The sequence below is a fragment of the Ambystoma mexicanum genome, chromosome 4q (assembly GCF_040938575.1).
Source record: "Ambystoma mexicanum isolate Mex_15411 chromosome 4q, UKY_AmexF1_1, whole genome shotgun sequence".
Lineage (NCBI taxonomy): Eukaryota > Metazoa > Chordata > Amphibia > Caudata > Ambystomatidae > Ambystoma > Ambystoma mexicanum.
In genome coordinates this window covers 238,185,000-238,200,119 of record NC_090928.1, presented here as the reverse complement: position 1 = coordinate 238,200,119, position 15,120 = coordinate 238,185,000, and the positions used below count along the sequence as shown (strand labels likewise).

The window sequence follows — 15,120 nt, the reverse complement described above, 5'->3', positions numbered from 1 at the left end:
CGAGGCAAAGGCTACCACATGCTCCGTGTCCCCCTTCTTCTGCGTAAGAACTGCTCCTAGTCCATATGCACTGGCATCCGTGGTGATGACTGTATCCCACTCTGGGTTAAATGGCTGTAAACACGGCGCTTCCATGATGTGCCGTTTTATGCTTTCAACCGCCTTCTTCTGGGGTTCTTGCCACGAGAATACCGAACCTTTTTTGAGTAGGTCACGGAGTGGTGCTGAGGTTTCAGAGAACATGGGGATACATTTTGCGTAATACTCTGCCAGTCCAAGAAATGATCTTACTTCGTCTTTGCTGGTAGGTTCCGGTGCTTTTATGATTGCATGCATCAGATTTTGTTTGGGACTGATCCCTTTTTCTGAGATTTTGTACCCCAAGTATTCGACCTCTTTCACTTTGAATGCACATTTTTCATGGCGTAGCCTCACCCCTGCTTCTTGCAACTTGGTCAGGACAGTTTTCAATGTGGCATCATGCGTTTGTTCATCCCCTGCGTACACAAGGATGTCGTCCTGGAAATATGCGACGTTTTTGACCTTTCGTAACAAGACATCCATCATGCGTTGAAACGCTGATGCTGCTGATGATAACCCGAATGGCATCTTGGTGAACTGATAGGTGCCAAATGGTGTGATGAATGCTGTGAGGGGTTTTGACTCTTCATGCAATTGTATTTGGTGGTATGCGTTTCTCATATCCAGTTTTGAGAAAATGTTGGCTTCCTTCATCAACAAAATCAGTTCATTTATGCTCGGTAGTGGGTAGTTGTCGGTGATGACCTCTAAGTTTAAACTGCGAAGGTCTATACACACCCTTAACTCTTGCGAGTTCGGTTTCTTTATCAGCACTACTGGGCTCAGCCATTCTGACGCTTCAACTTCTTCAATGACACCCTCTGCTCTCATTTTGTCCAATTGATCCCTGAGAGTGTCTCTTGCGGTTGCTGGCACAGGCCTCACTCGATGTTTGACTGGGACGGAATTCTTTTTGAGCATTATTTTATGGACAAAGCCCTGATGTGACCCGGCTCCTCCGAGAAAAGTTTTGGGTAGTCACTCTTGACAATGGGCCCATTCCTCGCGCAGACAGACAGTACCTGGTCTTCTGTGCTGGGGTCCAGTTTGATTTTGAGCTTGTCTTGGTCGTCCCATCCCAGTACCGCTGGGCCTTCGTGGCTGAAATACACTCTGGTGGTGGTTTCTCTTCCTTTAAACTCCACCTTCACTTTGATATATCCCAGTAGTTCAACTGACGCCCCTCCAAATACTGTGGGTTTGTGTCGTGTGGTGAGAACTTGGACCTTTTCTTTTCCCACCATTTCCTTATATGTCCGTAGGGGTATTATGGTGAGGTCCGAACCAGAGTCCGCTATAACTCTTGTTTCGCGACAGTCAATTTTGATTGTGCAATGGGGCTTTTCTCTTCTTGCCCTTGTGCTGTTTACCATAATGACTGTGGGTCTCCCCTCATCTTCTGAGGACGATTCTCGCTCCCTGTTGTGATCCGTGTTTACACTGGTAACTTTCTTGTTCCTCCACCGACATACCAACGAGAAATGGCCAATGCGTTTGCAGATGGAGCACTCCTTGTCTCTAGCTGGGCACTCTCTATCGAACGCCAGGTGCTTCGTGCTGGTGCACCTGTGGCGTTTCAGAGGTTCTTTCTTACCTCCTCTCCCCTCTCTTGTGTCGGGTGTCTGTCTTTCTTTCTTTGAGTGAAATGTGACTGCTTGGATTTCAGCAGAACTGTGGGTTCCCGTGAGTTCTTTTCGTCTTCCCGCCGTTTCTTCAACCGCTCTGGCAATTTCGATCGCCTTCTCCAGTTGTAATTCTTTCTCCATAATGAATTTACCTTGAACTTTTCTGCTGTTAGTGTGGACTGTCAACATGTCGCAGATGAGGCTCTCAGCATTGTTGCCGAAACTGCACAGCGCCGCCAGTTCTCGCAGCTTGGTGACGTAATCGTCGACCGGTTCAGATATTTCTTGTCTGCGGGTGTAAAAGCGTATTCTGTGCAACACCGTGTTCTCTTTACTGGCAAATCTCTTCACTATTCTCCTAACTGCCTCCTTAAAGACGTCATCGTTGTCCCCTGCCACCGGGATCGGGGTGAGACTCTCAAACACCCGCTGTCCTTCCACTCCTAGGGCATTAAGTAACATAGCCCTACGCCATGCCGCTGAAAATCCTGCCCCTCCTAGCGCCTCCACATACGTCGTGAAAAGGGGTTGCCATTGCGGCCACGGGATGGCGGGTTTACCTGGAGTTTGCAGGAAGGGGGGTGGCGGCGTCGCTCCTTGCATGTTCCCACGTGGGTTGCAGTGGTGATCCTCGTCGCCAATTTATGTAGTAAACGCTTGCACAGATGACAGGAGGCGTGATGACTGGCTGGATGTCTTTTATTGCACAGTGGACATCTGCCAGGAACATGTAAGTGATACAGAACCTGAAGGCTAGGCAAATATGCCTAATAACAGTTGCAGGGCTGTGGGACTAAAATGTCTCGTGGTGCGAGCCCCCAGGCCCTAATATCGGAGGAGCCGGCAGGACGCGTCTTGCCGCGTCCTCTGGTGCTCCCGTAATGCGCGTGAAGCGCGTGGGGGCGGTCCTCGCCACCAAAGCGAGATCTCGCGAGAGTTGGTGACTCTCGCGATATCTCTACACCAATTCACCCTTTTTTTCAGGTAGAAAGTCCGCTCAGCACAAACAGCACTTCCGGTGCACTTCCGTGTATGTGCGCGCGGCCCCCGGCGTTTGTAGCTGCAGGGGCCAAGAGATCCTTTTTTCAAACGTTTTCTCTCAGCATAGGGGTCCTCTTGTAGAAAGTCCTCTCAGCACAAACATCACATCCGGTGCATTTACGTGTTTTGTTCATCATGCACTTCTTCCGCATCAAATGCAAGCAGAAACTCCAAGTGATTAATGTAAACCTTGAAAAAGCACTCTAAGATACTCCATGGTGCATTGTTCGATAAACACAAAAAGACACAATTTAGTCTGCACCACAGTGTTTGAAAAAAGATCATGCCCTCTGATCCTAAGGTCTCTGCCTGCTCCATCCGTACAATTGTACAACCTGGAAATCCTCTTTTAATAAGGACACGTTTCACATCCAAATGAACCCACTCCTCAAAGCATGCAGTTTACACCCCAAGATTGCTCTCAATACCCTTTACATTTCTATTCTGCACAGGGCTTCTCCTGGCGTGATAATCGTATCCAGGCACGACTGCGCCTGTTTTTTTCATATTGTTCTTCCTATGTCTGACCATGTGAAATTACAAAACGAACAAAAGAAGCTTGCAAGATTTATTTACATTTTGAAGCCACATGATCTCACTTCTGCAGTGCTTGCCTAACTCCACTGACTTCCTGTCCCCTCATCCATAAATTCCAGGTACTTTTCCTTTCCTACAAACACCCCAATGACAAAGGACTCTCGTACTGAAGAGCTAAGAGGTTTGCAGGAGCGGTAACTACGTTTTGAGGTTTTTCTAACATGGCCTTTCTCTCCACTGCTAAATTCAATTATCCAAACAACAACTAGGGTGAATGTAGGGTTTTCTGCTTACGATCCAAGGTTTCTCCTTTTCCCTTTTGCCTACCAAGCTTCCAGTGCAAAGAGAACCTCTGAGTCTTTCAGAGGGCCCTTACCACTCATTTGATCTCCCTGACCTTTTTAATTTGCAACGCCCTCATCTTTTACTCCTTACAAATCCTGCCCTTCATATTTTCTTATTTCACGCACCAGCCATACCGGCTTGCTGCCGTAGGCAACAACTAAATAATTTGGCATAGCATACGCTTTTTGCCTTTAGCCTGCTTCTGAGGGACTTGTGATACTACAACCATCCAGTAAATTTCACGTTGTGTATATTTATATGGCCGCATAAGGGATTTGTATCACAAACCATGCTCCGGTCATGTGGGAAAACATGGCATTCATTGTGGGACTGAAAGGTCATTTTTCTGATTTTTATCCCATTATTTTCAGGGAGACCAATGCATGCAAGTAGGGTTATAAGATTTAAGGGAGCTGTAACTTCTGTCATACATTGCCCTTGGGTAGGCTAGCCCAGAAGCCTAGTCTGCATATCATTTGTTTCCTCCCTGTCTAGGCCTAGGTCTCTTCCCGACTTAATTCTGGCACAGTCAAAATAGGAAAATCAGTTGACAAAAGACTGGTACTGAAACAGTGACATGACCCAATTGGGCGCATGGTTTAATCTCAAGACCAGGGGCCATATTCAAATATTTGACCTGGCGTTCTAAATTGTGCAATTACATTCCTTAAGTTTTGCTGCTTATTTAATTCAGAATGAAGCAAATCGGTTTAGCCCCAATCCACACTACATAAAGATTTTTGCAATGGAGTGAAATGTTTTTTGCCCATTTAGTTTCTGCCCGGGTGCAAGAGTTGCTCCAAATTTAGCCAGGACCCAGATACATAACGTTTTGACCCAAGCCAAGGAAATTCAGGACACAAACGGATTGTTCTTTTTTGTCAACTTAGGCAACACAGGAAAAAAAAATTTGCTCCATTTTACGAATGTGAAAGATGGACCCCCGAGACATCTATTTTTGTTTTCTCGCGCAGCAGATGTAAAGGAAAAATCGGACCGCTTCATTTTTGCAAAAATCTATGTGATCTGAACTGGGGCAAAACCAGTTTGCTCCATTGCTTACTGGAGAAGCGGCAAAACTGATGCAATGTGCATTTGAGACATACAACACACATCCTTTGGGTAAATGGGACTGTGCCTCTACAAAGTTGTAGATTCCCCTAGATTACATTTTCTAATTAATAATACAACATGATTCTTTAATACTTGTTTGAAATGTATTGTTTGTTCTCCAAACATTAATTATTTTAAAAAAATCCCCGCTTTTGCTTTTTGCCAACACGTGTTTCATCTGGGTATAATCAAGTGTGGTGTTAGTAAAAATTGTATTGGCTCTAAACGCGATAAAAAGTATTATGCTTCAGCAATTACCAAACCTAAATAAAACAAATCTCTTCTGTTATTTCAGCCATATGATTCCTTGGTATTTGCCCCATAGTATTTGTTTTGTATAGGTTGTGTTTTGTTGTGCTTTTTGAGATCTGGGAAGGAATCTCTACTTGGATAAGGATTGCAATGATCTCCGATCTAAGCTTCAAATCTAGTGCAGATCTTTCCAAACTATGTTGTGGTAGGTCAGAAACAGGAGACAGACAAAGAAGTATTTGGGAGTAACTTCCTTTTTTAATTTGTACATCAAAACCCTGAGCTGTCCCTATGTCTAAGATCCTACTCTATAAAGAGAAGGGTATCAAAAAGGATGCTCGTCACGATGTTTGTCCAACATTTTTAAAATGTCCTTTGCCCTGAAACATGTCCTTACCTAATCTCTGCCCCTACCACTATTAACAAAAAGGAAGAAATCCAACATAAAATAGTCTGCAATCCCTGTTCTTTGCCCTGGAATGGTGGCTAGTTTCTTTCACCCCACCTTGATATTCTCTTTCCTAATAGGGATCCTTGCTCCTTGTGCGCACAGTCGAAGGTTGAATGTCTGTTAAAGCATTCTTTCTTCTACACAGTTCGAGTAAATCCACAAAATGTCTCTGGTCCTCTTTTCTTCCTTTTGTAACTGTGTGGTCTGTGTCATTTCTCCTGTTGTAAGGATATTCTTGGTACTCTTCACCAAGAAAGATCTGAGTTTTCCTGCCCTGGAGGCAGATCTGTGGTTTTGTGCTACATTGGGTTTACCTTTGACTATGGCTTTACTGACCCCTCCTTAGGAGAGGGGGGGCTGTATGGCTTTGCTGACCCTGCCTTGCATTATGGCTTCTCTGACCCTTCCTTGTGTTATGGCTTTGCTGACCCCGCCTTGGGGTATGGCTTTGCTGACCCTGCCTTGGGGTATGGCTTTGCTGACCCTGCCTTGCGTTATGGCTTTGCTGACCCCACCTTTGGGGTATGGCTTTGCTGACCCCGCCTTTGGCGTATGGCGTTGCTGACCCCACCTTTGGGGTATGGCGTTGCTGACCCCACCTTTGGGGTATGGCGTTGCTGACCCCACCTTTGGGGTATGGCGTTGCTGACCCCACCTTTGGGGTATGGCATTGCTGACCCCGCCTTTGGGGTATGGCGTCGCCGACTCCGCCTTTGGGGTATGGTTTTTGCTGGCCCCTGCCTTGGGTGGGGTATGGTTTTTGCTGGCCCCTGCCTTGGGTGGGGTATGGTTTTTGCTGGGCCCTGCCTTGGGTGGGGTATGGTTTTTGCTGGGCCCCCTGCCTTGGGTGGGGTATGGTTTTTGCTGGGCCCTGCCGTGGGTGGGGTATGGTTTTTGCTGGGCCCTGGCTTGGGTGGGGTATGGTTTTTGCTGGGCCCTGCCTTGGGTGGGGTATGGTGTTTGCTGGGCCCTGCCTTGGGTGGAGTATGGTTTTTGCTGGGCCCTGCCTTGGGTGGGGTATGGTTTTTGCTGGGCCCTGCCTTGGGTGGGGTATGGTTTTTGCTGGGCCCTGCCTTGGGTGGGGTATGGTTTTTGCTGGGCCCTGCCTTGGGTGGGGTATGGTTTTTGCTGGGCCCTGCCTTGGGTGGGGTATGGTTTTTGCTGGGCCCCGCCTTGGGTGGGGTATGGTTTTTGCTGGGCCCCGCCTTGAGATAAGGGTTGCTGGCCCGCACCTTGGGTTATGGTTATGCTGGCTCGGCCATGTGGTATGGTTTCATTTGCACCCTCTTGGTCTCTTATAGCCATCCTGGGCTTTTGCCACTTCCCCTCCAACCCCACCCTGGGGTATGAATGGGCCTTACCACCCGGGTTCTTTCGCATCCGTCCAAACTTGTGGTGTACAATCCTCGGGATGACACGTCCTTGTGCTTCTTGAGCCCGGCACTGGCGCTCTTGAGCAGCTGTTTGCGGTTTCTCCTCCCGCAGGCTAGTCAGTGTTACGCGAGCTTGGCATTGTTTGGTTCCCCCATGCCTGGCTGACGCTTTTTTCTTCCTGCCAAACCTCCCAGGGGGAGCACTCTGCGGATGTCTAGTCTGTCCATCTAAGGATGATTGGCTCTTTATCCCCCTGTTAGGGGGTGAGACTCCCCACTGCTCCTTCAATCTCAGCTGATCCTGTGCACACAGACGGTCAAACAACACAAACCTTCCTTACAGGAAGTTTCCAGTTATTAGATAGCCAGCAAAGTTAGCACTGGAATCATGGGGATAGGGAGGGTAACTAAAATCCCTTTCTGGGGATATCCTGACATTTAAGGGGAGGGGGGTTCACTCCCAGTGGGATACCACTTGCACTACGGAAGTAGGTGGTTTTAAGCTGATCAGCCTCACCTACCTAGTCCGAAAGGGTGTGGGTCCCTCTTGGGGAGAGGAGACTAATCCCCTGGATTTATCACAATGTGCATTTGCTTAATGTGCAGCACCGGTGCAAACATTAGATATTAGAGGCACGACTGGAAGGATGTAGAAATCCTTACCTGCATCAAAAGTTCCATTAATCCTATAGCATCATCAGAAAAAGGAAGACATTTGAATAATATTTTGCCCCATTATGTTATGTTTTTCTTTCCAAGAAGCTTCAACTGTGTTGCTCCCTAGTGCAGTGGCTTTCTTACTTGTGAAAATTCCATCTGAGATGGACTGCATCAAACACTGGAAAAAGGGTAGAGCATGTATGTTTCACAGAAAATGTGTCCATTCCTTCATTGTTCACAGCAAGCAAATGTATTTCCTGGCTAAATTGATATTTTGGCTCAGCTGCCGTCGCAGATCTGGATTTGTCCATATCTAAAGATGGTTGCCTTGAGCAACTGATCAATTTCAGATTTAACATTTTTAGGATCTCTCTACAAGTGAGTGCTGATGGACAGACCCCAGCAATCTCAAGGTTTCAAAACATAAGCACACAGTTCAGCAATTCTGATTTCACTGGCTTTACATTACGCATATCAGAAATCCAGATTCTTTTTTTTCCCAAGTGGCAAGGAAAAGCTAGAAAAATGCTGGTTATTTGCAGTTTACAGTGTTAGTGCCTCATTAACAGTATTGCAGTAACTGAAAACAGGTGTGGTAGCAGTATTCCGTTCCAACAGCATATGGTTCTGTAAACCCTTATGTTGTCACACCGCCTGCATGTGCATTGCAGCATTACCTCTAAAAATAAAAAAGATGGTGCTATTGAATCCGAGGTTGTACCGCAGGAGGGTAATCCTGCCATTAACAATGTATTCCAATCATAGTTTAGAATGGGGAATAACAATTTCTAATTGGGCAGGTATGCCACCTTTCCCACCAGTGGTAACCATAATTCTATTTGGTGGTATTAGCACTACTCATATTGTCAAATCCGTGATAAGGCGTGTAATGTCTCGAAATACAATAGTAGTTATCTTTAGGGGTGATGCTTATTCCAGACAACTAAAATGTATGGCTCAAGGTACTGTGAGAAACCTGAAGGTGTCTCCCTAACTAGTCCCCGGGGATCTGTCATCCATGTGGCTAGGACACGGCCATCGCTATTGGATCCAGTTCCTGCAGGGGGACCAGTGAGGGAGGATCACCAGGATGGGGGGGGTCCTGTGTGAGTGGGCCATCGATGGGTGGGACACGGTATCCCCCTTCTTTCAACACCTTTTCCCCATAGCACCACGTAGGATATTCCAAAACACTGCTCACCCCTTTCCCACACGAACACTTTGGCACAACCCGAAAGACCACGGACTAACACCAAAGCCGTTTACCTGACATGTCCCAATACAAAGGTAAGGCAAAGTCAGGCAAGCGCACAGGAGGAGCAAGGCAGATCGCACAGCGAGAGAGCTAACTCGGCACAGCCGTTCAGGAGGAGAAGGAGGAGAAAGACGGTGCAGACTGAGAGGGTGACGAGGAAAGAAACAACCTTGTCCTTTATGACCAAGACCTGTGAAACCGCCGAAGAGAGAATTATAAGTCAGCGACCAGTAGCCAGTGTGTGTTGCAGCAGATGTCTACAGTACATGAGACCCTCCTCTGCTGATAACCAAGCAGGGGGGAGACGCAGGTCTCTATGGTACCAACCTTGAATCGAAGGAGAAGAAAGCCAAGCAGTTCATCATAGCCAGTGAGTCGAGGGAAGAGGCGATAAGAAACCAAACTGTGTTGAGTGATGAATAGCCAGCGGCTAATTTGAACTTTTGAGAAGCTTAAATGATACATTGATGAAAGAGGGGGAAAACCAGCAACAGAAGAGTCTGGCACCACACGGGTCATCAGGCAGGGAACTCTGGGCGGTTACCCGATGGTAGAAACTACCGTAACCAGAAGCCCTTGGGAAGAGGCGAGAAGAGGTCAAAGTGGTCATACAGGGGTCTTGTAAAATCCTCTGTTCCTTTGAAAGTCTTTGACCAACCGATGATTGAGAAGCTAAGGGAAATGAATCCCATTTGGTGAGGTCCCTATGAGCAAAAGTTGGCAAGTGTGAACTCAGCAGAGGGGAGCCGACAAAAAGGGGAGAAACCCAAAGAACTTTTAAAAAAGATATTAAGATACGTGAAAGTAAGAAAAGTCACAGTGAGACGGCGAACTTCAAAAAGGGGTCTGAGCCCGAAAGAGGGAGATCCGGGGTGGAAAGTTGTCACCCAAAGTGAAAAAGGAACTTGTTAATCGATTTGTTGAATACGATTTTGTTAAAGGTCTGCACCCGGAAGAGGGGGACGCAGGGGTGAAGCCATCACCCAAAGTATACTTGAAACTAAACTTTGTTTTGTTTGGATACATCAGGCCTCGAAGGCAAGAGACTTTTGTGAAAAGAGACTTGGCCATCGAAGAACCTGATAGCGGATACTGAACTGTCAGCTCGTGCTGGGAAAGCATGAGCGTGTACTGTCCCCTGCTCATAATGTCAGGGAGGCCCGTGGCTAAAAGCCATCCTGACCTATGATTTGAGAACACTTTTTTCTTTATTGAAACACTATCCCACACTCTTTTTGTAATTAGTTATAAGTAATTGGCAATCGTTTGCTTTTTAGTATAGGCCTTTTTATTTGATACAATGCCACTAGGACTACCTTATTTTTCATTTGATGGTCAACGCTTGGTCCCATCTTGGATTTAGGTTAGGCGTTTTTCCACCTGCATTCATTGTTCAATAAACACCCTTGAACTGTGATCACTTGTGTCTGTCTTTACTGTTGCCACCATGCGTTCCTTACAGTACACAGTGCACAATGATTTTTTTGTGCGTGGGTTTGCTGATTTTAAAATTTGAATTGATGCAAACGTACAGAGGAACTAATTCTTTTTGACTTTTTTTACACATTTTTTTATTTTATTTTGCAGAAGCTGCCTTATCAGTATGGAATCTGCAATCTGCACAAAGCACCTCCCTTATCAGAGTTTCCAGCTGTTCGGCTTCGACTTCATGGTTGATAAGGAGATGAAGGTTTGGCTGATCGAAGTTAATGGTGCCCCTGCTTGTGCCCAGTAAGGAACCTATACGCTGTCCACACAGAAAGCAGTTGCTATTGCATTATATTGTGTATGTGCGTTGTGTACAGTGAGTTAGTTTAGCCAGTTTGCTGTGTTTCTTGTATGAATCACATGTATTTAGAACAGTGACTTTAAAATGTAGTGATTGGTGGAGGGGTAAGAGTTACAACTGTGGGACTTATTTGCTTTCGCGTAGGCAAATATCATGTTCTGTAAATGGGCTTGGCTTGTGATATTCTGATTTTCATGTGTTAGGAAAAGATTTCTCTTTTTGAAAAATTCCCTCCATAGTTTCTATACACCCCCTTTCTTTTTACTACATTTTTGAACCCCTTCTGACTTTTTGAAGGGAAGTAAAACTTTCAGCTTCACTTCCCTTGACATTTGCTCATTGTTATGGGGAAATTGATCAGACCTTCGGACTATCAATACTATTAAACTTTGTTTCCCTTTGATTTCTTTTACTTTTTAACATTGTCCTCTGCTTCTTGCCAAAGTATCCCCATTGCACTGCATTGTATCACCCTAGCTTTTTACAGTTGGAATGTTTGGTTACTTTTATGTGCCTAAAGACAAGCTGGTGGCAGCAGATACATTTTTACCATGTTTGCCTTCTTTGAAGTGTGCACCATCGTGCTTACTACATATGGCTACAAAACGTGGCTAGTCCATTAAAAAAAGGCTGTGCCATGAGCCTTTCACTTTCTCTTTGGCCATATTGCAGTTTGGTCTTCTTCCTGCCTTGCCAGGTCAGGAAATTCCATATTAGGTCATGCACTTACCCAGGAAAGCTGCTGCTTTCGAAGGCTAGTGATTCGTGTGTGTGTGTGTGTGTGTGTGTGTGTATCCGTCCGTCCCAGGAAGGGGATGAGACTGTCTGGTCCCACTCCACATCCGGGGTGCCAGATGGTCTGGGTGTGGGATAAGAGTAAAACCAGTAGGCGTCCATGACTGGGAAACTACTGGCTTTTTGAATGATGCAGATCCTAACCATTGGTGGGCTTGGTCTTGCTTACAGGCTGGCTTTTGGATAAGCGGACTCCTGCAGCCATTTAGTCAGATCAGCGTTGGAGCCAGGAATCCCTTGTAGAAGAACAGCCGACTGAAGATGATGACTTATAAAGAGGCCTGGAATCCCTTCCTGCGTCGGGCCCAGTGAAGCCCTGTTGGCCTACTTGATCTTCGAAGACCCTGAGTGGTGCCTCAGCACCTTGCACTAGTGGGACCAACTAGTCTCAATGCCTTCTTGAGGATTAGGTCATCCTGGGCCTTCCGAAGTGTCCCTGGACTGCCCGGTAGACTGACTTGCTCTCTCATGGGGCTACCTCGCCAGAACCGTCACTGTTCCCTGGTTTCACCTGGAACTTTGGTAGTCACCAGCTTGTGCCACAAGTCTCCTCTCTTGCATGCTTCAGTGTCCAAGCATCAAGCGGTCCTGCCCTGGAGCAGCTCTTGTGACTGCGACTGGAAGTACGCCTGCCGTCGCCTGTGTGTGGAGACCCTCCCTGTAAGCCGCCTTCCCCAGTCCTGTGAAGTGTCTTGAAGAGGCTTACATTAGTGAATCTTGCGTTTCTTCACCGCCAGGGGTTGCATCTTGCAGCTGTACCCAACCAGAAGAATCCTTGCTCGCGCAGCTCCTGGTTACCTCTTTCCAGAACCAACAACAGGAAATCCAGCCCCAGATGATCCACTGGGTAATCTGGAGTAATTGGAGTAAGAGGTAGGAGTTAAATAGCTGCAGTATAGTGTAAATGTCTTCCCCTGTCCTCCATCTTGTCGACCATGACATCCTCACATCCCATCTATCTAACGCAGCCCACTTCTCGACTAAAGCCTCCTCCTGGATTTCCTCCTTCTTAGAAGGAAGGGCCAAGAAGGCGTTCTCGGAACATGCCAATGCAGCCCCACCACCATCAACTGTGGAGTTCCCCAGGGATCATGTACTGCACCTACACTCTACAACCTGTTCACCAAACCTCTTTGACAGGCTGGACGCGCTCGGCATAGCTTACACAAACTATGCCGACGATATCAAGTCCTCCTTCCCCCTCACTGGTGATTATGACAAAGACGCAGAAGCACTCTTCCAGATATATACCACCGTCCAAACTTGGATGGCAATCAATGGTCTCTGCCTTAACGGGGACCAAAAATACTCCCAGTTCACCATCGACAACACTAACATATCAGTCTCTACATCAGTAAAGACCCTTGTAGTCTACCTAAACACTACACTCTCAATGACAAGACAGGTCAGCGCCAATCAATCAATCAATCAATCTCCTCTGCCTCTGCTCTGACCACCAAAATGATTCATGCTATAAAACCCTTTCTCACCACTCAAAACTGCCTCCCCATCGCCAGAGCTACCATAGGAGCAAGACTTGACTAATGCAATGCCCTTCTTGCAGGCACCTCTACAAAAAACATCAACAGGCTACAAATAGTACAAAACCATGCACTCCGCGCCGCCCTACACACCCCCAGAAATGAAAATATAACACAGGCCAGACGAGACGCCCACTGGCTCCCAGTTAAAGAAAGGAACAACTTCAAACTCCTCACCCTCACACACAAATGCATCAACCTCTCCGCTCCATCCTACCTATCAGAAACCATATCCAAGAACATCTCTGCCCGCCCTAAAAGAAACCACCAAGCCAACCAACTCTGCGTAACCCCCATAAAAAGAGCCAACGCCGGTGGCATTGGCTTCCCCTACATAGCGCCCAAACTCTGGAATGCCTTACCCAACGCACTCGGAGCAGAACCCTCTCTACTTTCCTTTAGCAAATCCCTCAAAACTACCCTATTCACATAGCTTCAACTTTACACCCCAGATACCCCAGCTACACACTGACTACGAATTCTTAATCTAAACAGAAAATGCAATTTCTATGTAACTACAAGCAAGAACAAAATGTATAATCTTATGTGACTGGTAAGCTTTCTCCCCTATGTAACCAGTAATGAATATCTGTAACAGCGCCACGATGCCTAAGGGCTGAGGTGCGCTTTAAAAATACGAATAAATACATAAATCAGATAACTTTGGGAACAAGTCCCTTTGTCTCATAACCTTCCATTGCACTGCCTTTTGGTCGTCGAACCTGGGAAGTAACTTCTGAAGGATAAGAACACTTTTTTCCTCACCTGAGTAACATTGCGAAATATCTCCTTAGAACTATCACCAATAAAAGTGATTTATAACTTACCTACAGAGACTCCGTTGTGGAGAGAAGCATTGTGGCTCCTGTGACTTTTGGGCACAAGGCCTAATTTTTCTTGGGGATTAGACTTCTCAAATTGGGGAATTAACTTCTGAACGGTTTCCATCATTGATTGCATTTAATTTACTTACCTGTTTGCTGAATACATTATTTTTAATGCATATATGAACCTTTGGTGAATATATATATTTGTATCATTGAGTACTGTGTGATAATAGTACCAGTTAGTTTTAGGCCTAGAATAAATAACAGATTTTTTTTTTAACTTGCCTGTCTGAATTGAATTATTGTGTGCTGTAGTGTGTGGTCTCCTTGGCAAACCCTGACCCCACTCACACACTCCTGAGAATAGCCTTGACTGCTCTCCATTGCTACTTTGATTGGCTCAAAGTTCCCTGGTCACTATAACTACAGTGGCCTCCTAAAATCTGTCCACTGGGCCAGATTATAAAAATCTATCTGAACAATGTACACGCTAACGTTCATCTTCCTCCATTTCTAGTATTCCGGTATACTGCACCCCTGTGTTCGGCATCTAAAATGTACCAAAGCTAGAAGAAGAAAGTCATGCTATGCAGAGGGTGAACAACCCTCTGTCGCGCCCAAGTACTGCCTTATCCTATTAATTTTATTCCCTTTCCAGTTTTTTCTCTAACTCCTAAACGCCTTCATTACAGTCGTGCCACGTTTTGCACCTTGATTGCTCCCGCAATGATTAAGGTTACTGCCCCTGTTAATCTGAGAGCTCTGCCAGATTACAGGAAGACAGCTGTTTCAGCTGCAACTAATATGGATTTACTGTAATACTGCTGGCAGTATATCAATAAATATGCATCCTACAGTGGATGTTTTTTGCTTTTTTGTAATCAAAATTGATTTTAGCCGATTATATAGCCACATACCTTTTTGAGGGACATTGGGGTCATTTTGTATCCATCCCTGAATAACATCTGAAAAGTGGTAAAAAGGTGGGTATCAAAAATGGCTTTCCATTTGGGGATTCTCATGTATACATTTTTCCACTGAAAGGGAAAAACGAAAACCTTCTGGGGACCATTTACAGTTTTTCTCTCGATTTTAGGCAAAGGAACCCATATTAGGTATTTATGGCAGCGTTCCACTTTGTAATAGGGCAGTATTACTGTCCGCTGTATTCTTTTATACTACAAGCAGTAAATACCCCCAACCCTATAATGTGGCAGGCAGTAAACCAAGGTATTATTTCCCAATACCACTTCTTTTTTTACTGTTGCTGCTGGTCAGTAATGAGGTTCTCGTACTGATCAGTACCACGACTGGAAATGTTGCAAAGTGCACAGTTAGTTTTTGTTTTATTTTTCCCGGGCTTCTGCACACCAGTTATTCAATTTTTTCTTTTCTGAAGACTGATCAGGCAAGAAAAGGGCAGTGTTTTAAGGAC

General features: G+C 45.8%; 1 protein-coding gene across 1 annotated transcript in view; it reads left to right on the top strand.

The window, feature by feature from the left end:
* Window positions 1–15,120, top strand: part of TTL (tubulin tyrosine ligase) — a 321,260-nt gene that overhangs the window by 258,962 nt on the left and 47,178 nt on the right. The window contains exon 6 of the mRNA XM_069607789.1: window positions 10,321–10,464. Within this exon, the coding sequence (XP_069463890.1) occupies window positions 10,321–10,464 (144 nt within the window). The remainder of the gene's footprint in view (window positions 1–10,320; window positions 10,465–15,120) is intronic.